This window comes from Protomyctophum parallelum (genome assembly GCF_964188405.1).
Source record: "Protomyctophum parallelum genome assembly, chromosome: 13".
NCBI classification, from domain to species: Eukaryota; Metazoa; Chordata; class Actinopteri; order Myctophiformes; family Myctophidae; genus Protomyctophum; species Protomyctophum parallelum.
The window spans coordinates 49,901,352-49,927,445 of record NC_139708.1 but is presented as its reverse complement, the minus strand read 5'-3'; the positions used below and the strand labels follow the sequence as shown (position 1 = coordinate 49,927,445).

The 26,094-nt window shown below is 45.8% G+C and overlaps 1 protein-coding gene across 1 annotated transcript; it reads left to right on the top strand.

The window, feature by feature from the left end:
* Nucleotides 1–1,106: 1,106 nt before the first annotated feature.
* On the top strand, nucleotides 1,107–24,762 carry LOC310868746 (F-box only protein 47-like; the record flags this gene model as incomplete). Its single annotated transcript, XM_083779206.1, has 12 exons — nucleotides 1,107–1,201; nucleotides 2,151–2,359; nucleotides 3,733–3,894; nucleotides 5,530–5,606; nucleotides 10,429–10,509; nucleotides 13,420–13,528; nucleotides 14,313–14,523; nucleotides 14,839–14,912; nucleotides 15,283–15,432; nucleotides 16,596–16,738; nucleotides 19,167–19,326; nucleotides 24,674–24,762. The coding sequence occupies 12 exons, from the start codon at nucleotides 1,107–1,109 to the stop codon at nucleotides 24,760–24,762; spliced, it is 1,560 nt and encodes a 519-aa protein (XP_083635332.1).
* Nucleotides 24,763–26,094: the final 1,332 nt, after the last annotated feature.

Below are 26,094 nucleotides of genomic sequence, written 5' to 3'. Positions count from 1 at the left end.
GAGGGGGGGGGGGGGGTAAATTGGGATCAGATGGGAGCTCGCTGCAACGAGCAAGATACAATTATTACTGGGGGGGAATATATGTTTTATTATTTTTGGTATTTTCATAACTTTTCATAGAACATAAACTGAGGGTGCACATTTTTCAACTCAGGGTGCTATGCGCCCCCAGGCACCCACACCCACACACAGTCACACACACGCACACACACACACACGCACGCACACGCACACGCGCAGTGACCGACACATAGGTTTAATGCCTATGACAAGTTGACAACCAAGCAGCCAATCCCAGTACAGAACCACCACCCCACCGCCCCTCCAGTCTATGGGATGGACAACGCCACGCTGCAGCAGCCCGCTCCCATACTCTATGAGCCCGCCCCATAGCCCAAACATTACAGTACAGAGTAGAGTCGACTACAGAGCGCTAATTTGAGGAGGTAAGTTATATACAGCCTGGAGTTGAATAGTTCAGTGACAATTATCTTCCAATGCAACAGCAGTCTGTCTATAGAACTTAAAAGACTATTGTACTTACTGTAAACAATATATGACAAACAATATAGCCTAGTATATTGAGTAGGTAGTCTAATCATTTAAATAGTTAGCTGGTTAGCTGCCTGTTGTTTAGGCTATAGCCTATATTATTTTACCGGTTTGGTTTGGGTATTTGTGTATTTATTATTATTTGTTTAGTGGCAATAGTTTAGTATAATGTAATGACAATTATGTCTTTAGAATGCAACAGGAGGTTGTCTTCTAGAACTTTAACTTGACAGGCTATGACAATATAACTGTTTTGTTTAAATCAATGGCAGATATATGATAATATCTGGTTATAGTTGTTGATAAGCCTATTATTTGCTGTTTTGGTTATGGCGTTTATGCCTATGTGTAGGTTAGTTATTAACTAGTTTCAACCGGTTTTGATCATTATTTATTCATTTTAAAAAATAGAAAGAAAAAAAACTAAGCTCACAATGCATTGCATCCTTAAGCTATGATTATAGTGTCGACTAACTTAAACTAGTGTCGACTAACTAACTTAAATTTATAATGATCAATTTCTCCCTGAATAATATAAGTTTTGTGTTAAAGCGATGGCGCCCAGAACAGCACGGAGGAGATGCAAGTCCAAGCCGGTGAGGAGGAGACCCACCCAACCGCCTGCCTCTCCTAATGGAGGCCCCACCAGGTATGGAGAGGGCCACTATATTTATTATATAATGGAGGCCCCACCACTAGTACCAGGTACTACAGGGGAGGGGGGAGAGGGCCACTATATTTCCCATATAATACACTTTCCAGGGGCCGGGCCACATTGCAAATCGTCAGGCAGAAACATCTTATCTCTGTATATTATTCGTATTTTTTCGTAAATGAATGCCCAACTACTACTACTATTATATTAGGGAAATCTGGTTTAACCCATTTAGGCCTGACCTAAAAAAAAAAGGGGTTCCCGCCCCAAAATGGGTTAATGCCCAACTTTGTCATAATACCACTAACTACTATTATATTAGGGAAATCTGTGTTTAAAAAAAAAGAATAAAACTGTCTGCCTTGAAATTTGTTGAACGTATTGGAACTAAGATTTTTAATGATTTAGAATTTTCCTACTAACACAAATCTTCACTTTTTGGGGGGTGTCCCTGGCACTTCTCCCCCCCCCCCCCCCACCACCATAGTAAATCTAAGCTGTGGAGCCACTGGCGTTCTAGCCTGTGTGTACAGAGATAAGTCCCCCCTGTTGGTTTGTTTATGCTTTGTTTATTTAATGTCGTTGCCTTGCTTTTCTTCTTTTTTTTCCTCCATTGCTCTGTAAAGCACTTTGAGCTGCATTTCATGTCATGAAAGGTGCTAATTGCTATACAAATAAAGTTTTATTATTATTATTATTTATAGTTTGTTTACTAGTGTTTTTATGTTTTATGTGCTCCGCCCTATGGACCCCCCCTGTGAGTGTCTTGAATAAAGTTTGAATTGAATTGAAATAAATACTGCATTCATGGCGTGGAGGAGAGGGCAGTTTTACAGACGGGTAAAAGCCGGGCTTTGATGTCTGTGTGCTGTGCACGACACGTACAGTATACTGTACTGTACGTGCCTGACTGACAGAATTCTCCCACATGGTTCTGGTTCAGCTCTACTGCCAGGGGCCGACCCATCAGCGCCTGCAGTGGACCCATCATTACCAGAACCCGACACCACCACGCCACCACGGGCAGCGTCTGGGTCCAAAACAGCAGCAGCAGCAGCAGCATCACAACCAGCCAACACAGCGCCACTGAGGGTGTCTTCTTTGAGAGGCTTCCCCCAGGAGTGTTCGAGATGATCTTACAAAGACTGTCTGGTAAGTGTCCAATATATCCAAAAGTCAGAGATCTTTCTGTGCACAGCTGCATTCTGGGACCTTACCGTTGGCTTTAGAAACGGGTAGATTCATTCTGGGACCTTACCGTTAGCTTTAGAAACGGGTAGATTCATTCTGGGACCTTACCGTTAGCTTTAGAAACGGGTAGATTCATTCTGGGACCTTACCGTTAGCTTTAGAAACGGGTAGATTCATTCTGGGACCTTAACGTTAGCTTTAGAAACGGGTAGATTCATTATGGGACCTTACCGTTAGCTTTAGAAACGGGTAGATTCATTCTGGGACCTTACCGTTAGCTTTAGAAACGGGTAGATTCATTCTGGGACCTTACCGTTAGCTTTAGAAACGGGTAGATTAATTCTGGGACCTTACCGTTAGCTTTAGAAACGGGTAGATTCATTGGTACTCCTGAGGAGGACAGAGTGTGTCTAGTGTGTGATTTGAAAGAAATTGAAAATGAAATTAATTTTTTGTTTTACTGCCCCATTATATGAAGAGTATTATTTTGTAAAATGACAACCATCTGTGCTAACTTTTTCTGGTTAGAGGACTATGAAAAACTGGAATATTGTTTTAGGAAAGGTATTTTTGCTTTAGCAGACTTTTTATGCAAAGCGTGGGGAAAAAAGGCAGAAAAAAAACCAACAACAAAACAAACCTGTTTCTTGTACACAATGCAATATTGAAGCAATGATATGGTGTGTCCTACAGTATAAGTCCATGTGGGCTGGGCGCCTGTCTGTCTGTGGGGTATTTTTGTCTTCGCCTTAGTTGCCAGCATGGCTTATTATTATTGGCCTAAAAACGAACATGTGCTTTGGTGGTGTCGAAAAAAACATCGCACGAGAAAAAGGGCTCCAGAAACCGTCCAAGTATTACAGGGTTAACTCGAGTTCAGTTTACTAAGTGTAGACAGGCGTTGACAGACACTAAAGCGTTGCCCACCTGCCCCTGGCAGGTTAATAAAACACTAAGGGTTGCCCACCTGCCCCTGGCAGGTTAATAAAACACTAAGGGTTGCCCACCTGCCCCTGGCAGGTTAATAAAACACTAAGGGTTGCCCACCTTCCCCTGGCAGGTAAACAAAACACGTAAGGTTTGCCCACCTGCCCCTGGCAGGTTAATAAAACACTAAGGGTTGCCAACCTTCCCCTGGCACATTGTCACATTGATTATTCGATGAATCAAAAAAAGTAATCGACGTGTGTGTGTGTGTGTGTGTGTGTGTGTGTGTGTGTGTGTGTGTGTGTGTGTGTGTGTGTGCGCGTTGTAACTGGCTGCTCTCCCACTGTCAAACTGCACTGGCAGTGTTTATGTCCTTTGTACAGTAACAAGGTATTCCTGTACTTCAGTGCAGGACATGAGTGTGTTCAGCATGGTCTCCAAGCACACCAACGGCTTCGTCATGGCCTACATCTCCAGCGCCGTGTGGAGGCGCCGGGCCATCGTTCAGAACTTCCACTACGGACCGCTCTACGACCGCCTCACTACCACGCAGCACTACAGACATCTGGGTGAGTCCTACAGGCATTACACCTAGCTACATGTTTCAGCATTTATTTCATATTTACATGTCGATTTCAGCTCTGACATTTCATGTATCAACTAGGGCTGCAACTAACGATTATTTTCATACTCAATCTGCCGATTATTTAAACGATTAATCGGATTATGACACTTATTTAGCTATCACCTAAAAAATATATTTTAAGTTATTTTATGTTCTAACTAACAAAACATATAATTAATTCAAAAATGCATTTGATTAGCTGCTGATAGGCTGCTATTCAAATAAAAGACAAACTAAATTAAAATTAATTAAAGCAACTCATTTAGGCTTATTCTGACTGCATACATTTGATTAAAGAATAGCTACGCATGTGTCAGTCTAGAAGGAACGGTACTCTTCTGAACTCAAATACCGGTAGGTCATTTAAAAATAGATATTCAAGCCATACGTTTTGTTCTTGATACTATAATGTCATATTTTGCTTGACTATCATCAGATTGTAAGGGAAGAGAGATGGATCACTCCTCTTTACTTTAGTTATACACTATAAACTATGGTTAACCCATTCTGACCTGAGATCAGATTCATACGCGGTTTCCGCCGGACACACACTGGTCTGATGAACCCATTCTGACCTGAGATCAGATTCTAAAAATGTCAGTCGCTCTTCTATTTTTCAAAAATAGCAGACCTACAAGCTTGTATCGCGCCACTCGGTGGCGCGATATGAGCTTGTAGATCTGCTATTTTTCAATAGCTAAAGCATGACATGATGCTGACACCAAAATGGGTGCCCGTTCAGAATGGGTTAAGTGGGAAATAACCGATGATGAATTGAAAAAATCTCTAGTGATTAGTTGCAGATTCGATTAATCTATTACTAAATTAGTTGACAACTAATTGAATAATCGATTCGATTTGCGATTAATCGATGAATCGTTGCAGCCCTACTATCAACTCATTTTGGATCAAAATAAAGAAATGCAGTTTTTCTCTGCTGGAGGCTGCACGATGGCAGCCCCTCAGTCAAATCTGGTCACATATTTTTTTCCATATCACAGAAATCTTCTGAAAGATTTGTGCCGCATTTTTACGATTAAAAAAAAATAGCAGACCTACAAGCTCATAGCGTGCCACTCGGTGGCGCACTATGAGCTTGTAGATCTGCTATTTTTCAATAGCTAAATTATAACATAATGTTTAATTAAGCATGTACTACGAGGAAAGGAACTGGTTGGAATAACGTGTTCCTTCCACGCGCTATACGTCCAACCAGGGAAACTCCCCCCCCCTGTCAGGTGTAAAGGAGCAACTTGGACACTCAGGCATGAAGGAAGCATGAGTTCAAGTCCGTTGCTCTCCCCTTGTCCCCCATATATGGGGACTAGGTTGGTCTCCCCTTGTCCCCCATATATGGGGACTAGGTTGGTCTCCCATTGTCCCCCATATATGGGGACTAGGTTGCTCTCCCCTTGTCCCCCATATATGGGGACTAGGTTGGCGGAGGGTGTGTAGAGCCCAGGATCACATTAGATGATTGACACAGGGGTGAAAAATGGGGTGCAAAATCGTGGGATAAAAACGATATAAAAAAATAAAATAAAAAAGACTTGTGCTTCCATGTCTGTTATTATTTCAGGTTTGCTGTTCAAGAGATGCACCCTCCTGCTGCCAACGAAGGACCGCTTGAAGTTCACCTTCAGCAAGTTCTCACAGGTATACCGCAACCATACGTCAGGTCCAGGGGGTGTACGTCAGTGTTGTTTTTGGCAGCAAATTACTATTTTAGTTTTAGTCATAGTCTCTTGAATAGTTTTCACTTAGTTTTAGTCACATTTTAGTCACCTGGAATGTTCTAGTGTTTAGTCTAGTTTTAGTCGACTAAAATGTCATACGATTTTAGTCGACTAAAATGTGTTTTGACAGGCCTTGATGTCGTTGTAATGACATATTTTACACTTTGGTTGCATGCTGAAAATAGCAGATATACAATCTGCTATTTTCAGCATGCAACCCAGCATAAAAATTGATCTCTTGTCCACTAGTCCCTTCCTAACATTTTAGTCTAGTTTTATTTGTTGACGAAATTGTCAGTATATTTGGTCTTAGTTTTAGTCATCATAGATTCCTTTTTATTTAGTTTTAGTCAGTGAAAAAAGGTTGTCGACGAACATTTTTCGTCTTAGTTTTAGTCGACGGAAACAACACTGGTGTACTGTACGTCAGGTCCAGGAGGTGTACTTGTTCGTCAGGTACAGGGGGTGTACGTGTCGTGTACAGTACATCAAACTGCCACACGCTACATAAACTGGAGATAGGCTCCTTCCTCCTCTATGGGCCTCATGGCTCGGCAAGGTTTACTTTACTCACTAAGCTTAATTTATACTTGATCACGTTTTTTTTTTTTTTTCAATTGAAAACTTATTTTATTGAAAATAAGTTAGCTGTATTTTGCCCGGAAAGAACAGCCGGGTTGAAACCGCGAGGTCCACAGTTCGACCCCCCCCCCCCCAAGTCGGTGTCAACAAAGTGTCCTTGAGCAAAAATCTGAACTAGAGGATGACATTTTTTACGGGATTCCCGCGGGATGGGATTACGGGATTACGGGATTACGCCCATTTAGGCCTGGCGTCGAAATAAAATAAAACGCTCTGAAAGAATATATGAGAGGCACCCTGCAGCTGCAGCCTCGCAGACGAGACGTGCTCCGTGAGGGGACCGTGCTCCGTGAGGGGACCGTGCTCCGTGAGGGGACCGTGCTCCGTGAGGGGACCGTGCTCCGCGAGGGGACCGTGCTCCGTGAGGGGGCCGTGCTCCGTGAGGGGACCGTGCTCCGTGAGGGGGACCGTGCTCCGCGAGGGGACCGTGCTCCGTGAGGGGGCCGTGCTCCGTGAGGGGACCGTGCTCCGTGAGGGGGACCGTGCTCCGTGAGGGGACCGTGCTCCGTGAGGGGACCGTGCTCCGTGAGGGGACCGTGCTCCGCGAGGGGACCGTGCTCCGTGAGGGGGCCGTGCTCCGCGAGGGGGCCGTGCTCCGTGAGGGGGCCGTGCTCTGTGAGGGGGCCGTGCTCCGTGAGGGGACCGTGCTCCGTGAGCGGGCCGTGCTCCGTGAGGGGGACCGTGCTCTGTGAGGGGGCCGTGCTCCGTGAGGGGACCGTGCTCCGTGAGGGGGCCGTGCTCCGTGAGGGGGACCGTGCTCCGTGAGCGGGCCGTGCTCCGTGAGGGGGACCGTGCTCCGTGAGCGGGACCGTGCTCCGTGAGGGGGCCGTGCTCCGTGAGGGGGACCGTGCTCCGTGAGGGGGCCGTGCTCCGTGAGGGGGCCGTGCTCCGTGAGGGGGACCGTGCTCCGTGAGGGGGCCGTGCTCCGTGAGGGGGACCGTGCTCCGTGAGGGGGCCGTGCTCCGTGAGGGGGACCGTGCTCCGTGAGGGGGACCGTGCTCCGTGAGGGGGACCGTGCTCCGTGAGGGGGACCGTGCTCCGTGAGGGGGACCGTGCTCCGTGAGGGGACCGTGCTCCGTGAGGGGGACCGTGCTCCGTGAGGGGGACCGTGCTCCGTGAGGGGACCGTCCTCCGTGAGGGGGACCGTGCTCCGTGAGGGGGACCGTGCTCCGTGAGGGGACCGTCCTCCGTGAGGGGGACCGTGCTCCGTGAGGGGGACCGTGCTCCGTGAGGGGACCGTCCTCCGTGAGGGGGACCGTGCTCCGTGAGGGGGACCGTGCTCCGTGAGGGGACCGTGCTCTGTGAGGGGGACCGTGCTCCGTGAGGGGACCGTGATCCGTGAGGGGAGGGACCGGAAGTGCTTTTTTTCCCCCGGCTTGCACGTGCACTAGCGCACATGCACGCACGCACGCGCAACATACGTGCGCGTGCACGACACGCACTTGCTGGTGCGCGCTTAATCATAATTACGTGCTCGGTTTGGAAAAGTTTGATGTAGTTTGTTGTAGGTAATAGTTTAATTGAAAGCTTATTAGTTGGTATAAGTGTGCATATTTGAAGAAATGCAAATCTAACAATAATAAAATGATATGCAATAATAGGCTATAGGCCTATATGGTCGAATATGACATATGATATCAAGGCATTTAAGTAATGTAATAAGTTGCTATAACCCCGTACCCCTGTCCCACACAAGTGATACTTGTCCAGACCATAGACCACAGACACAGGACCATATGCATTTGGGGACAAAGTTCTTAAGAATGTGTTTACTATGAAAACCTGCATTTCCCGTCAGTCAGTAAGTGTGTCATGTCACGCCTCCATATATGGTCATGCCTCATGACATCACGCCTCGTGACACGTCACGCCACCATATATGGCCGTCTCCATATATGATATAAGATCACAACACACTGGCCTCATCAAACCCTGGATAGCCATACATGGAAAAGACTGGATCATCACCTAGATCTTAGGGATGTGTAAATGTGTCCAAAATTAAAATCGATTTGTATAATTCAATATTAACGATTAATCAATTAATCAAATTTTGGGGGGGGGGGGGCTTTTTTTTCTTTTTTTTTTTTCTTTTTTTTTTTTTTTTTTTTTTAACCCTACAAATAATAAAAAATCTTCCCCCCAAGGGGTACCTAAGTCAAAAAAGTTTGGGAACCCCTGATGTAGTTGATTAATAATAATTGTAACTCTTGAGAGTTAATAAGGGTCCATTTGGTTACTAACTCCATCTTTTAAATGAGGTCCCTGGACCACTGTTGATCCAATTGATCACCATAGCAACCCCAGCCTAGGCCTGATTAGGTAAATTCCCAACACCTGCTAAATCCTCCAAACCTGTATCTTGATTGGAATCAATCTCCACTCACACTCCTCTCAGTCATGCAGCTACACAGACACATCCCAGGCACACTTTGGTAGGCCTATAGCCCTGTCCTGTTTGGATGACAATATTGCCTTTCCAACAGATTTTCATTTTTTTACGAAAAAAAAAAAAAACGATGATCGATTATTAATTTTCATAATCGATTTCGGGTCCTATCAACGATAATCGATTAATCGATTAATCGGACCCATCCCTACTAGATCTCCATATATGGAGCTGAGCCGGCCAGCAACTCTACATCTGAACTCAAACCCTTAGATCTCCATATATGGAGATGACCTGTTCTGACATTCCATATGTTGATCCCTCCCCACCCGTCCTTCCTCTTCGATGTTTCCCTTTTGACTGATACCTGTCCATTCAAACTCTAGACGGGCCCGCCCCAAAGTTAGGCCCCTACCTGGGCCCTCATCAAACCCTGTACACTCAAGACACGCTCCATGGCCAGTACAGAATTAATTCCATTATGTTGATCTGACCCCCCCCCCCATGCCAAAGCACCAGCACTCGCCCAGCAGTCTGCCGTCACCCAGGCAGATAGATGTGTGCACCGTGCACGTGACCTCGCTCCTCGCCCTCAGGGCGTCTTACTGGTATAGTCTGATGGCGGTTGGCAAGATGGTCTACTGTTATTTATCGTTCTATTTCCCACAACAATATAGTCTACAGAAAGATATGGCATATCTTTTGGACCTCATTGATCAGGACTAATACATTTTTAAGTTTGACAGCCCTAATACTATATATTATTATTAGTGTGGTTGCCCAAATATAATAATTTATATATATATTAAGGTGGAGAAATCATGGACCAAAGTTAAGTTTACGTTTAGCAATGTTGCTCATTCCACGGACGCGTGGTCCTGACAAGCTGTACCCCGTTGTAAAGGTGACTAATCAACGATTAAAATGATATAAAACACAATACCAATTGGCATTATTAAAGTGCACTTCCGGTCCCTCCCCTCACGGAGCACGGTCCCCCTCACGGAGCACGTCTCGTCTGCGAGGCTGCAGCTGGGTGCTATTGGAATATATACCTATTCAAAGATTTGTGCCGCATTTTTACGATAGAATTTTTTTTTGCAGACCTACAAGTTCATCTATGAGCTTGTAGATCTGCTTTTTTTCAATAGCTAAAGTATAACGGAATGCTTGAAACACCAAAAGGGGTTAATCTCGGGATTGGGAGACGGGGATGGGAATAATAAAAGTCAACGGGAGCGGGGCGGGAGCAGGATTTTACATCAATTAGCCTCGTTATATTATCCCATTCTGACCTGAGATCAGATTCATACGAGGTTTCCGCCGGACAAACACTGGGTCTGATGAACCCATTCTGACCTGAGATCAGATTCTAAAAATGTCAGTCGCTCTTCGATTTTTCAAAAATAGCAGACCTACATGCTCGTATCGCGCCACTCGGTGGCGCGATATGAGCTTGTAGATCTGCTATTTTTCAATAGCTAAAGCATAACATGATGCTGACACCAAAATGGGTGCCCGGTCAGAATGGGTTATTTACCACAGATGAACTGTTCCTATACTATAGTGCCATAGCGTTTGAATTAAAACTGCACGAAACACAGTCATCTTAAAGAGAACACACACAAGCACCGTTTACCATGTAAATATACAGTATGTACAGTACAGTACAGTACGCACCAACTTGAGATTTCTTCTATCCCTGGCCCAGGTGTGCTGCTTCATGATGGAGCCGTGCGCCGCAGGCCTGACGGGCTGCTACGGCCTCTCCTGCTACGGAGCCTTCCTCAAGGTGAGAGTTAGCGCCATGCCGTGCTTTAGCTATTGAAAAATAGCAGATCTACAAGCTCATAGCGCGCCACCGAGTGGCGCGCTACGAGCTTGTAGGTCTGCTATTTTTTTGAGAAATCGAAGAACGACTGACATGGAAAAACATAGCTTTTTCAGAAAACTGTCAGGATGTTGGAAGACATTTTTTTTAGAATCTGATCTCGGGTCAAAATGGGTTCAATTTAAAATCGCTATGCGTGCTTTGAGACCCGCGGATGTTATTGCATTCACTGATCATAAAGCGTTTTAGTTCTGTGCCGCAATTAATCAAGCTCGATTTGATCAAATTACGAATCTACCAAATGGAAAAATCGGAGTTAAATGTCTTCTAAACAAATCCGTTCCCCTCTTCATCGTAAGGGCCAATGCATACTCCTATTTTACCGCTTTTTCGGCGCTGTAGTGCCCAAATGATTTAGGCTCGTCAGAAAATTTCAGTAGCACCCCCCCCCCCTCCTTTCCCTAGTCCAGTTACCCTGGGTAAACATAGTACCTTTCCTTTCCTTAGTCCAGTTACCCTGGGTAAACATAGTACCTTTCCTTTCCTTAGTCCAGTTACCCTGGGTAAACATAGTACCTTTCCTTTCCTTAGTCCAGTTACCCTGGGTAAACATAGTACCTTTCCTTTCCTTAGTCCAGTTACCCTGGGTAAACATAGTACCTTTCCTTTCCTTAGTCCAGTTACCCTGGGTAAACATAGTACCTTTCCTTTCCTTAGTCCAGTTACCCTGGGTAAACATAGTACCTTTCCTTTCCTTAGTCCAGTTACCCTGGGTAAACATAGTACCTTTCCTTTCCTTAGTCCAGTTACCCTGGGTAAACATAGTACCTTTCCTTTCCTTAGTCCAGTTACCCTGGGTAAACATAGTACCTTTCCTTTCCTTAGTCGAGTTACCCTGGGTAAACATAGTACCTTTCCTTTCCTTAGTCCAGTTACCCTGGGTAAACATAGTACCTTTCCTTTCCTTAGTCCAGTTACCCTGGGTAAACATAGTACCTTTCCTTTCCCCGAACCTCAAATTACGTCACATTGTAGGCTCTACAGAGCCAAATGACGTCACATTGTAGGCTCTACAGAGCCAAATGACGTCACATTGTAGGCTCTACAGAGCCAAATGACGTCACATTGTAGGCTCTACAGAGCCAAATGACGTCACATTGTAGGCTCTACAGAGCCAAATGACGTCACATTGTAGGCTCTACAGAGCCAAATGACGTCACATTGTAGGCTCTACAGAGACAAATGACGTCACATTGTAGGCTCTACAGAGCCAAATGACGTCACATTGTAGGCTCTACAGAGCCAAATGACGTCACATTGTAGGCTCTACAGAGCCAAATGACGTCACATTGTAGGCTCTACAGAGCCAAATGACGTCACATTGTAGGCTCTACAGAGCCAAATGACGTCACATTGTAGGCTCTACAGAGCCAAATGACGTCACATTGTAGTCTCTACAGAGCCAAATGACGTCACATTGAAGGCTCTACAGAGCCAAATGACGTCACATTGTAGGCTCTACAGAGCCAAATGACGTCACATTGAAGGCTCTACAGAGCCAAATGACGTCACATTGTAGGCTCTACAGAGCCAAATGACGTCACATTGTAGGCTCTAAAGAGCCAAATGACGTCACATTGTAGGCTCTAAAGAGCCAAATGACGTCACATTGTAGGGCTCTACAGAGCCAAATGACGTCACATTGTAGGCTCTACAGAGCCAAATGACGTCACATTGTAGGCTCTACAGAGCCAAATGACGTCACATTGTAGGCTCTACAGAGCCAAATGACGTCACATTGTAGGCTCTACAGAGCCAAATGACGTCACATTGTAGTCTCTACAGAGCCAAATGACGTCACATTGTAGGCTCTACAGAGCCAAATGACGTCACATTGTAGGCTCTACAGAGCCAAATGACGTCACATTGTAGGCTCTACAGAGCCAAATGACGTCACATTGTAGGCTCTACAGAGCCAAATGACGTCACATTGTAGGCTCTACAGAGCCAAATGACGTCACATTGTAGGCTCTACAGAGCCAAATGACGTCACATTGTAGGCTCTACAGAGCCAAATGACGTCACATTGTAGGCTCTACAGAGCCGAACCCACTTTTATTCGGCTCTAAAATAGGAGTATGAATCGGCCCTAAGACTTTTCACTTTTCCTGTTTGCTTCATCGCACGGCAGCCCGGAGTGATATACCGGTAATAATTATAATAATCTTTATTCCCGAAGGATATTCGTCTCCACAGTTCTGTTCAAACAGCCACATTCCATGAACACCTAAATACAGTGTTGTTTTTTGGCAGCGAATTTGGGTTTTAGTTTTAGTCATAGTCTCTTGAATAGTTTTCATTTAGTTTTAGTCACCTGGAATGTTTTAGCGTTAGTCTAGTTTTAGTTGACTAAATTGACTGAAAAGGTCAGCATGCAACCGAGTGTAAAATGACTAATACTGGATCTCTTGTCCACTAGTCCCTCCCTAACATTTTAGTCTAGTCTTTATTTGTTGACGAAATCGTCAATATATTTAGTCTTAGTTTTAGTCATCGTAGCTTCGTTTTCAGTTAGTTTTCATTTAGTTTTCGTCAGTGAAAAAAGGTGGTCGGCGAACTATTTTTTTTTTTAGTCTTAGTTTTAGTCGACGAAATCAACACTGCCTAAATATGCCATGTTTTTCTGTGTTCTTCCCTGCTATGGGACAGACCCTGATCGCAGATTCGAATTGATTGATTGACTGATTGATTCCTGCTGTGGGACAGACCCTGATCACAGATTCTAATTGATTGATTGACTGATTGATTCCTGCTGTCGGACAGACCCTGATCGCAGATTCTAATTGATCGATTGACTGATTGATTCTTCAGACCCTGATCGCCGGCTGGGACAAGCTCGAGTACCCGCGGGTGTTCAGCTTCCTGTGTGACGCCACCAGCCTGCCGCGGAGGATCCTGTCCGCCGTCGCGGGAAGACCAGGTGATCTGATCTGCTTTTACGCCTTTTACCGTTATTCAATTCAATTGAATAAAGTTTTTATTGTTTTCTGAAAAAAGCTATGTTTCTATGTGTCAGTCGTTCTTCGATTTTTTTTTCAAAAATAGCAGATCTACAAGCTCATATAGCGCGCCACTCGGTGGCGCGCTATATGAGCTTGTAGGTCTGCTATTTTTCAATAGCTAAAGCATAACATAATGCTACACTCAACTCACGATACGATACATATCGCGATATGAGGTTCACGATAAGATTTCACAGGATATCTTTTCCAGACAAATGACCGATTCTTTTTTTTTTTTATGATTTTTTTTCCCCCCAAAGCTTTTGTCACAATTTTTATTTAACTACATTGCAAAGATAATTGCCTTCCTTGATGTATTAATGAGCGTCAACAACGACCATCACCTGGGCACAGTCACAGACACATATACAGCTCCCCTCTCCAGGCCCCTACTGTCTCATTTCTCTCCAAAATCATGTGAATATGATGGAATATGATTACAGCTGATATTTCTTATCACACACTAGCCCCCCCTTAAAAAAAAGGAAAAAAAAAAATTTATTTTTTGGAAAATAGATTTTTATTTTTAATAAATCGATACATATCGTCGGGATATAATATCGATATATCGCGATATATACGATATATCGTTACATGCCTAGCTAATACATTCCATATTTTGGGATTCATCTAAACGTCAACGATAACGCGGTAACTCCGTGTCTGCGTGTCTGTGTGTGTGTGCGTGTGCGTCTCCTCCAGGTAGCGACCGGGCCCTGGAGCTCCAGGTGCGTCGGTTCTGCCGCCACGTCCTGTTGGACCCGTGGTGGCAGGAGGGGGGCGCAGACTTCCTGTTCTGGCTCACGCACATCCTGAAGCCGCTGCCCATGGTCAGCCAGGCCCGTCTGCTGTTCCTGCTCTACGGGCCCCTGGCGCCCGACGGTAAGACTCTACGGGCCCCTGGCGCCCGACGGTAAGACTCTACGGGCCCCTGGGGCCCGACGGTAAGACTCTACGCGCCCCTGGGGCCCGACGGTAAGACTCTACGGGTCCCTGGCGCCCGACGGTAAGACTCTACGGGCCCCTGGGGCCCGACGGTAAGACTCTACGCGCCCCTGGGGCCCGACGGTAAGACTCTACGGGTCCCTGGCGCCCGACGGTAAGACTCTACGGGCCCCTGGCGCCCGACGGTAAGACTCTACGGGCCCCTGGGGCCCGACGGTAAGACTCTACGGGCCCCTGGGGCCCGACGGTAAGACTCTACGGGTCCCTGGCGCCCGACGGTAAGACTCTACGGGTCCCTGGCGCCCGACGGTAAGGCCCGCCTGCTGTTCCTGCTCTACGGGCCCCTGGCCCCCGACGGTAAGACCAGCAGGGGGTCGTCGTCAATGTGTACAGGGGTCAAGGGTCATCAACGTGACCGTACAGGGGTCGTCAAAGTGTGGCGAAGTCGCGGAGAGTTGTTCTTGTCCGTGGAGAATTTTAGATTTTAGATTTTTTTATACACCGCTAGAATGTTCCTATTTTGATCATAATTCCCAATAGTATAGAGCGTCGCAGTAAACATTGTAATTATTGTCATGATTTGTCACGATCCGAGTTGGCTTTGTCCGCGGCGTAACCGTCTTTAAATAAATACTTTCTGAAAAGCCTATGGAGAAAATGAATGGAGAATCACTCACTGATGGACTGAAGCGATGCGGCGTTAACTGGTTCCCTCCTCCACACACAGGTTCCGTTGGCTGGCGGACCATGCTGGACGCCGGCGTGAACCGCACGGCTCTGTTGGACCTGTCCAAGGTGGTGTTCCGTCTGAACGGAGACCCCACGCTCAGGGACTGGTCCACTGACACCATGCTGTCTGTACTGGAGGAGATCACTGGTACGACTGACTGACTGGTCCACTGACACCATGCTGTCTGTAGTGGAGGAGCTCACTGGTACGACTGACTGACTGACTGACTGACTGACTGAGTATCCATAATGTCAGCTAGTAACAAGCAGCTCTACAACAGTTAGATCACTGGAAGGACTGGGTATCTATTAGGGATGTCCCGATGCACAAAAAAGAAAAAAACGATTATCGATTATTAATTTTCATAATCGATTTCGGGTCCTATCAACGATAATCGATTAATCGGACCCATCCCTACTCCTCACTCATTACGTGCACTTGCAGTTTGGGGCAACTCCAAAGCAAACTCCACATCATGCCCCAACATATTATTTAACTGCCATAGTGTCGACCCCCTGTTTACCCCTGTTTCGGTCGGATCGCCGGTTAGACTGGCATACTCGCCGATTCCGATATGACAAATAAGGGCCGATAGCGATACTTTTCCAGATACAGTATCGGGTCATCTCTAGCGTCTATGTTAGCTAACAAGTAGCGCTGCAGCAGAGGTGTAGCATGTGGAGAACGTTGGTTAGGTTAGCTTAAAGTACTGTTAACGCTACAGTTTCAAGTACACAGTTCTTCCTTTAAGAACAGTAGTAAGAGTAAGAACTCGAAGGCGGGGTTTGGCGAAAGGGCCTTTCTGTGTGGAGTTTGCATGTTCTCCCCGTGTCCCCTAGGGTAGGTATACCCTCACAAAAAACATGCAGTAATCCTGGTATATAAACTGCCTCCCTCTGGCCAGCCGGGGCGCCTGATGGAGGGGAAAGGAACTGGTTGGAATAACGTGTTCCTTCCACGCGCTATACGTCCAACCAGGGAAACTCCCCCCTGTCAGGTGTAAAGGAGCAACTTGGACACTCAGGCATGAAGGAAGCATGAGTTCAAGTCCGTTGCTCTCCCCTTGTCCCCCATATATGGGGACTATGTTGGTGGAGGGTGTGTAGAGCCCAGGATCACATTAGATGATTGACACAGGGGTGAAAAATGGGTTACAAAATCGTGGGATGAAAAAATATAAAAAAATAAAAAAGTGTAAGAACTCTTTGTGTTGCAGTACTGCAGTACTACTGCATAATAGGACCGTCTCAACAGAACTATTGTCCCAACAGTACTACTGTCTCAACGGTACCGTTGTCTTTGCGTTGCAGTGCTTCCGGAGGCGTGGCATGGGGAGAACGTGGGTTGCTTGATGCTGCAGTGCGGCAGCAACCTGTGCTACAGCGTGCTCACCAGCAAGGCACTGAACGGACGACTGTTCGAGGTCTCCAGACTCATCATCTACATTGTCATGGTAAAAAAGACCAAATCAGGGTATGCGTGTGATACGTCATCGTATCCAGAAGTTATGCGGGTATCGGGGTAGCAAAAAATAATAAATAAATGCCATGGGTACATCTCTACTGTGTTGTTTCGTGTTCAGCAGGTGTGTGAGAGAGGGACACTTTGTGTTGTGTTCAGGCGTGTGTGTGAGGGACTGTGTTGTGTTGTGTTGAGGTGTGTAAAGGCTCATACATAGTCTGGGTTTTCGGTGGTGAGGTGACCACCGGACTACAACATGACGTCACTGAGCCGCGGTGAAGAGCAAACCACCGCCGCCACCGCTCCAGCCCTTCTCTCTGTTTTTAACTCACCACCGCTCAACGTTATTTCAGCTCCGGTGGTCAGCTCACCACCGAAAATCCAGATTATGAATAGGCCTTAAGAGGGACTGTGTTGTGCTGTGTTCAGGTGTTGTGTCGTTGACTCGTTGTGTTCAGGTGTTGTGCTGTGTTCAGGTGTTGTGTCGTTGTGTTCAGGTGTTGTGTCGTTGTGTTCAGGTGTTGTGCTGTGTTCAGGTGTTGTGCTGTGTTCAGGTGTTGTGTTGTGCTGTGTTCAGGAGTTGTGCTGTGTTCAGGTGTTGTGTTGTGTTGTGTTCAGGTGTTGTGTCGTTGACTCGTTGTGTTCAGGTGTTGTGTTGTGTTCAGGTGTTGTGTCGTGTTCAGGTGTTGTGCTGTGTTCAGGTGTTGTGTCGTTGACTCGTTGTGTTCAGGTGTTGTGTCGTTGTGTTCAGGTGTTGTGTCGTTGTGTTCAGGTGTTGTGTCGTTGTGTTCAGGTGTTGTGCTGTGTTCAGGTGTTGTGTCGTTGTGTTCAGGTGTTGTTGTGTTCAGGTGTTGTGTTGTGTTCAGGTGTTGTGCTGTGTTCAGGTGTTGTGCTGTGTTCAGGTGTTGTGTCATTGTGTTCAGGTGTTGTGTCGTTGTGTTCAGGTGTTGTGCTGTGTTCAGGTGTTGTGTCGTTGTGTTCAGGTGTTGTGTTGTGTTCAGGTGTTGCGTTGTGTTCAGGTGTTGTGTTGTGTTCAGGTGTTGTGCTGTGTTCAGGTGTTGTGCTGTGTTCAGGTGTTGTGCTGTGTTCAGGTGTTGTGTCATTGTGTTCAGGTGTTGTGTCGTTGTGTTCAGGTGTTGTGCTGTGTTCAGGTGTTGTGTCGTTGTGTTCAGGTGTTGTGTTGTGTTCAGGTGTTGCGTTGTGTTCAGGTGTTGTGTCATTGTGTTCAGGTGTTGTGTCGTTGTGTTCAGGTGTTGTGCTGTGTTCAGGTGTTGTGTCGTTGTGTTCAGGTGTTGTGCTGTGTTCAGGTGTTGTGCTGTGTTCAGGTGTTGTGCTGTGTTCAGGTGTTGTGTCGTTGTGTTCAGGTGTTGTGCTGTGTTCAGGTGTTGTCATTGGGTTCAGGTGTTGTGCTGTGTTCAGGTGTTGTGTCGTTGTGTTCAGGTGTTGTGCTGTGTTCAGGTGTTGTCGTTGTGTTCAGGTGTTGTGTTGTGTTCAGGTGTTGTGCTGTGTTCAGGTGTTGTGACGTTGTGTTCAGGTGTTGTGTTGTTGTGTCCAGGTGTTGTGTGGTGTCCAGGTGTTGTGTTGTGTCCAGGTGTTGTGTTGTGTTCAGGTATTGTACTGTGTTCAGGTGTTGTGTCGTTGTGTTCAGGTGTTGTGCTGTGTTCAGGTGTTGTGCTGTGTTCAGGTGTTGTGTTGTGTTCAGGTGTTGTGTCGTTGTCTCGTTGTGTTCAGGTGTTGTGTTGTGTTCAGGTTTTGTGCTGTGTTCAGGTGTTGTGCTGTGTTCTGGTGTTGTGTTGTGTTCAGGTGTTGTGCTGTGTTCAGGTGTTGTGTTGTGTTCAGGTGTTATGCTGTGTTCAGGTGTTGTGTTGTGTTCAGGTGTTGTGGTGTGTTCAGGGGTTGTGTTCAGGTGTTGTGTTGTGTTCAGGTGTTGTGCTGTGTTCAGGTGTTGTGCTGTGTTCAGGTGTTGTGTTGTGTTCAGGTGTTGTGTCGTCTCGTTGTGTTCAGGTGTTGTGTTGTGTTCAGGTGTTGTGTTGTGTTCAGGTGTTGTGCTGTGTTCAGGTGTTGTGCTGTGTTCAGGTGTTGTGTTGTGTTCAAGTGTTGTGTTGTGTTCAGGTGTTGTGTCGTTGTGTTCAGGTGTTGTTGTGTTCAGGTGTTGTGTCGTTGTTTTCAGGTGTTGTGCTGTGTTCAGGTGTTGTGCTGTGTTCAGGTGTTGTGTCGTTGACTCGTTGTGTTCAGGAGTTGTGTTGTGCTGTGTTCAGGTGTTGTGCTGTCTTCAGGTGTTGTGTCGTTGACTCGTTGTCTCCAGGTGTGTGTGTGAGGGACTATGTTGTGCTGTGTTCAGGTGTTGTGTCGTTGTGACCAGGTGTGTGAGAGTGACTGTGTTGTGTTCAGGTGTCGTGTCGTTGACTCGTTGTGTCCAGGTGTGTGAGCGGGACGGTTACTGCATGAGCTGGCCGGTGAAGCTGGTCCAGAACCTGGTCCAGGTGTTCGTGACCAGCGAGGCGCGGCAGGCGTTCATGGAGTGCCTGGAGAACACCTTCTCCGAGCTCACCATGGAGATGTACGAGCAGATCATGGCAGGTCAGCGTCCACACACACCTTCACGCCTTATGAATGAGAACTTTCTCAAGCTAAATGAGGATAAGACAGAAGTTCTTCTAATCGGTTCTAGTGAACAGAAAGAATCAATATTAAGCAGACTTGGCAACCTGACTGTAGAAAGTAACAGTACAGTAAAGAACCTGGGGGTGGCCCAGGCCGTAGCGTAACGGTCTGGGCACCGGACTGGTAATCCAGTCGCAGTGTGCCGCGGGTTCGACTCCCGGACCCGACACGGCCTTTACTGCATGTCATCCCCCCATCTCTCTCCCGTTTCCTGTCAGCCTACTGTCTGTCCCTTCAAAAATCAATAAAAGGCGTAAGCCGCAAAAAAAATATCTTAAAAAAAAAATAAAAAAATAAAAAGAACCTGGGGGTTATTATTGATTCTGAATTTAATTTTAATTCACACATTAATCATGTTACCAAGATTGCCTTTTTTCACCTTAGAAATATTGCATGAATCAGAGCCTATGGCCCTCATTTATCAATCGAGTGTAAAATCTGCCACAGATTCGAGTGCAGGTTTCGTAGTACACCCACGTCGCCACGGCATTTATAAAGTGATCGCAAACAGCTGATCCTTCCTTAATTTTGTTCTCACGTTAATAAATGTCACGGCTGAATTTGATCTGGCACGCCCTAAGAAATCAAGCCTCGCCCTCGTTTTTGCGACATGAACAACGGCAATACGTTTCCTGAAACCATGGTTACATGAAAAAATAGGTTTCTCCCGTGCCTTGCTGCCCGCCTCACCCCCCTCTCTCATACACACGCACAGCACGCACACGCAACTTGCAAGCCCAACTAACTGGTGTGTTGTTAAACAAATAAAGAACGAACACCTGCATGAATTAAATAAAGTTGTAGGCCTACCCTGTCTGTTTCACTCTCACCTCGCTTGCCTTGCTGTCACGCACGTACGCACGCACGCACGCACCTACATGACACATTAAAATAAAGCTGTCTGTTTCTCCTCTCGCTTCGCTTCCCTTGCTGCCCGCCTCACCCCCCGCACGCACGCACGCACATATCCTATTTGCAACTTTCACTGTGTGTTGTTAGTTGTATTATTAGAACGAAAACCTGAACCTGTGAACCATAATTAAATAACAAATAGGCACACACACCCTGCTGTTTTGCAGGTGCTCCTCCTGTCCTGTCTGTCTGTCTGTCTGTCTCTCTCTATCACAGTGGTCCGTCCGTGACCAACTGACCATGCACGTTCCGACGTTCGCCAGTCTATTTAGATTGCCTCGCAGTCGTTAGTCACTGTTATATGAATGTGCAGCCAAAACCATAGCCTCATGTGGCTGGTGCATGGGCTGGCTGGGTAATATACCTATATCTCCGATGCAGTTCCCACTTGCGCTGGGAGCCTGGCACGGTACATTTGGCATTCGAGCGACGCGTCGGGTTTATTATATTGCACATACCGTAAGAAAGACATCGGCCTTCATGCTGTAGATTAGGCTACAGTAGGCTATACCTGCACGTTGGGACTCTCCGCAGCTGAGCTGCAGCAGCTGCTGCACTATACTCTCCAACGTCCCGTCATGGAAATATTTCAGCACAGACAGCCCAAATCCTCGCATGTATGCGCTCATGCAAAACACTGTTTAAATGGCTTAAGCATCTCTTGCAACATTGTTTTTAATTGCGCGATTTTATCTCCTACTAATTTCATATGACACATGTATTCCTTAACATTTTTATTTATTTATTTTGTAGCCCATATACATTATACATACCTTTTATATAAACATTTTAGGAGTGAATACATATATGTTTTGATGCCTGTGAGTCTGTGACAGCCTCTCAGCAGTTCAGACAAGGCTGCTCCGCTTGTGTAAAACAGAAAAACAGCGTACGCCAGCTCGCGACCAGACGTGACTATTTGTCCTACTCAAGTTCAATTTCAAGCTTTGCCGGAAATGTTAAATGCCGAAAATGTCGGTAATTTCGGCGTGCGCCCATATTTTGGCGTACACACGGTTGATAAATGAGGGCCTATGTGTCCTTGGACGATGCAAAAACGCTAATCCACGCCTTTGTTTTTTCTCGGCTTGATTACTGCAATCAGGGCTCGACAGTGCGACTAGGTACTCGCATTTGCGACAAAAAATATCACCGTGCGAGTTGTAAAATTAAATTTGTCGCACAGGTGCGACTACATGATTTGACCATTCAATCGTGATAAAGAGAAGTCTCTGTCTACAGCAAGTGCACATTCTATAGTCGCGGTTCTATACCTAAATCTATATTTCTGAACGGCGGTGTCGTTCGCCAAAAAGAGCAGAGCTACAAGCTAACAACGTGTCGAGGCTCAATGCGGCGTTCATTTGGAGATCTGTCCCCTTTGCTCCCACCGCCCGCCCCTCCCTGTTTTGCTGCTCAGTTCTCTTCCCCACTGAGCAGCGGAGCGAACGCAGCAGGGTAGCACAGAAGACAGAAGGAGTTGCTAGGACCCCGACACGTTGAATACTAAAGTTATTTAGAAAGTTTGTAATGTTAAAACATCACTTGATATAACTTTTAACCAAACGTGGGTGAAACAGCGTGCACCGCGCACGTAAAGAGTGCACGTGCACACGCACATGGAGTAGACTGATTGATTGGTATACCAAAACAACCCTTGCTTAGCACCTCGCTAAAAGCGTGTGCGCAGCGCAATACGAATGACCGACCTGGCTGGATATATTATTAGTCAGTGGCTAGCTCAGGTCCATAACTCTAAATGCAACGCATTAGACTAGAGCTATGGACTAGAGCTAGTCAGTGGCCTCACTGGCCTGCATAACGAGCAACGTAAAAAAGGCAAAGATCCCCCCACCACCTCCTTCCACCACGCTGAGGTGTAGCCTATATGTCCGATGTTCTGTCTGAACTGAAGCAGTCAGAGCCAAGGAGAATGTTACAATACTAATTCACCATTGAGTAGCCTCTGCACTGTCTAAATGTCACACTCACATGATGGAACAGCAAGATAAAAACAGATAGTCTGTCTGTCCATCCATTCATAAAATGAATTGACTATCTATCTATCTATCTGCAATTCTGCATACCAAACTAATAGTCTATCAGTATAAAAACAAATTGATTATATAGATTATATTAAAAAAATATGATATCCAGATGAATATCAATATTGTGATCATTTCTGAAAATATATTGTGATATAATATTTTGTCATATTGCCTGCCCCTACCTCATATCACTTTATTAAAGAAGAATCACACCTGTGTGAAGTGAGGGGCACTCTTATCATCATACATCATGGTTTAATTTACGTCATAATTATTGGAATTTTGACCTAATTTCTCCGTTCATTGTCAATGGAAAATATTGAGACGTGTGGGGACTAAAGCTGTATATAGGAGGGGCTAGCGCCCCTCAAAAACACATAATTTGATAACTTTTCATCGTGCTCCTAAAATAATTTGTGTGCTACTAGATTTTTCAACTTAGGCGCACACGTGCTACTTGGAAAAATGCTAAGCGTCGAGCCCTGACTGCAATGCACTTTTTTCAGGACTGCCTAAGAAAACAAGTGACAGATTACAACTTGTCCAAAATGCAGCAGCCAGAGTTTTAACTAGAACTAAGATGAGAGAACATATTACTCCAGTTTTGGCATCACTGCACTGGCTTCCGGTTGTTTTTAGGATTGATTTTAAAATAATTTTACTTGTCTATAAAGCTCTCAATGGTCTCGCACCTTCCTACCTACATGACTGCCTGCCTAAATATGTCCCAAACCGCCCCCTAAGGTCTTCCACTGCTGGCCTGCTCGCTTTGCCTAACAAAATGGCAACTAAAAAATATGGGGAAGCAGCTTTTTGCTTCTACGGGCCGTCGGCATGGAACAAGCTCCCACTGTACCTTCGTCAGGCAGCCTCTGTAGACATTTTTAAAGCTCAGCTCAAGACCCACTTCTACAACAATGCTTTTAAGTGATTTTTCTTTTCTTTTTTTATTATTATTATTATTATTATTATTATTTATTTATTTTGTTATTCATGTCCTCACTGTATTGCATTACTGCTTGTTTTTTGTCGTTGCCTTGCTTTTCTTTTATTCTCCATTGTTCTGTAAAGCACTTTGAGCTGCATTTCATGTCATGAAAGGTGCTATACAAATAAAGTTTTATTATTATTATTATTATTATTATTACTGTATTTAACACACACACACACACACACACACACACTTCACCGCCGTTGACTAGGGACGTCACGATTACACATTTAACCCATTTTGACCTGGGAACGATTCTGCAAATGTCTTCTAAACTCTGACTGTTTTCTTGAAAAAGCAGTTTTTCTATGTCAGTCGTTCTCAAACACTTTCATGTCACTTTTCACGATTCTTCAAAAATAGCAGACCTACAAGCTCGAGTGGCGCGCTATGAGCTTGTAGATCTGCTATTTTTCAATAGCTAAAGCATAACATAATGCTAACACCAAAAGGGGTTCCCTCCCAAAATGGGTTAAGTTGTCAAGTAATTGTCACACAAATTATTGCGATTAGCGATTCACCCAAACACCTGTCTGTAGATAAAACAGGGATGTGGGCATGGAAACAAACCTATGCTACCTGTCTATGATATATGGTATACTGAAAGACCCACTGTTTAGCGGGTTTAGCGTTCTAGGGTTAAAGGACAACTTTAGTTTTTTTCAACCAAGGTTCATGTTTTAGGTTATTAGAGAAAGTAAAAGATGAATGTTAATTATTTTGTATTTGCTGCTTCCTTTCGTTTTAGGGATTTTAGCTGTTTTTGGGCGGGGGCATTCGAGCGTGGGGCTAAATATGTATTTATTTACAAAGTTTTACAGCGATTTATTTTATTTTATTATTTACTATAGTTCTACTAGACCCCAAGAAATTACATCTGGCCACAAAAGATCACAGGATCTACTGAATGTGTCAAACTGACATATTGAGCCTATGACACACAGTGTGGCTTCCCCCCAGTAGGCTACCTTCACATTCAGTAGATCCTGTGATCTTTTGTGGCCAGATGTAATTTCCCGGGGTCTAGCAGGACTATAGTAAATAATAAAAAAAGAAATCGCCATAATATTTTGTAAAAAAAAAATACATATTTATCCCCATGCTCGAATGCCCCCGCCACCCTGTCAAATACAGCTAAAATCCCTAAAACGAAAGAAAGCAGCAAATGAAAAACAATTAACACTCATCTTTCACTTTCTCTAATAACAACCTAAAACATGAACCTTGGTTGTCCTTTAAGACGACTAAAACGTTTTTTTTTTTTTTTTTTCTCCTAAACCTAAATTGCTGCTCCGTTTATCCTGATTCCTAGACAACAACGAAGAGACGGACACCGTGTTCCGACTGCTCTACTCCAGCGCTCACTTCCACACCGCCGTCCTCCAGATGTTCCTGAAATGACCTCACTTCCACACCGCCGTCCTAGTCCAGACGTTCCTGAAATGAACCCACTTCCACACCGCCGTCCTCCAGACGTTCCTGAAATGAACCCACTTCCACACCGCCGTCCTCCAGACGTTCCTGAGATGAACCCACTTCCACACCGCCGTCCTCCAGACGTTCCTGAAATGAACTCACTTCCACACCGCCGTCCTCCAGACGTTCCTGAGAAGAACTCACTTCCACACCGCCGTCCTCCAGACGTTCCTGAGAAGAACTCACTTCCACACCGCCGTCCTCCAGACGTTCCTGAGATGAACCCACTTCCACACCGCCGTCCTCCAGACGTTCCTGAAATGACCTCACTTCCACACCGCCGTCCTCCAGACGTTCCTGAGAAGAACTCACTTCCACACCGCCGTCCTCCAGACGTTCCTGAGATGAACTCACTTCCACACCGCCGTCCTCCAGACGTTCCTGAAATGACCTCACTTCCACACCGCCGTCCTCCAGACGTTCCTGAAATGACCTCACTTCCACACCGCCATCCTAGTCCAGACGTTCCTGAAATGAACTCACTTCCACACCGCCGTCCTCCAGACGTTTCTGAAATGAACTCACTTCCACACCGCCGTCCTCCAGACGTTCCTGAAATGACCTCACTTCCACACCGCCGTCCTCCAGACGTTCCTGAGATGAACCCACTTCCACACCGCCGTCCTCCAGACGTTCCTGAGAAGAACTCACTTCCACACCGCCGTCCTCCAGACGTTCCTGAAATGAATGAGGGAGCGGGCCGAGAGAGAGAGAGGACGACGGCGAGCAAGCCGCATTTTTTGCATGCTAATGAGGACCTTTTTTCCGGGGTTTTAAACGAAGTAGAGTTGACATTGGTCTCAGGGTTAGGGTTTAGGGTTAGAGTTGACATTGGTCTCAGGGTTAGGGTTTAGTAAAGTTGACATTGGTCTCAGGGTTAGGGTTTAGGGTTAGAGTTGACATTGGTCTCAGGGTTAGGGTTTAGGGTAGAGTTGACATTGGTCTCAGGTTATTGAGAGTTGACTTTGGTCTCAGGTTATTGAGAGTTGACTTTGGTCTCAGGGTTAGGGTTTAGGGTTAGAGTTGACGTTGGTCTCAGGGTTAGGGTTTAGGGTTAGAGTTGACGTTGGTCTCAGGGTTAGGGTTTAGGGTTAGAGTTGACGTTGGTCTCAGGGTTAGGGTTTAGGGTTAGAGTTGACATTGGTCTCAGGGTTAGGGTTTAGGGTTAGAGTTGACATTGGTCTCAGGGTTAGGGTTTAGGGTTAGAGTTGACATTGGTCTCAGGGTTAGGGTTTAGGGTAGAGTTGACATTGGTCT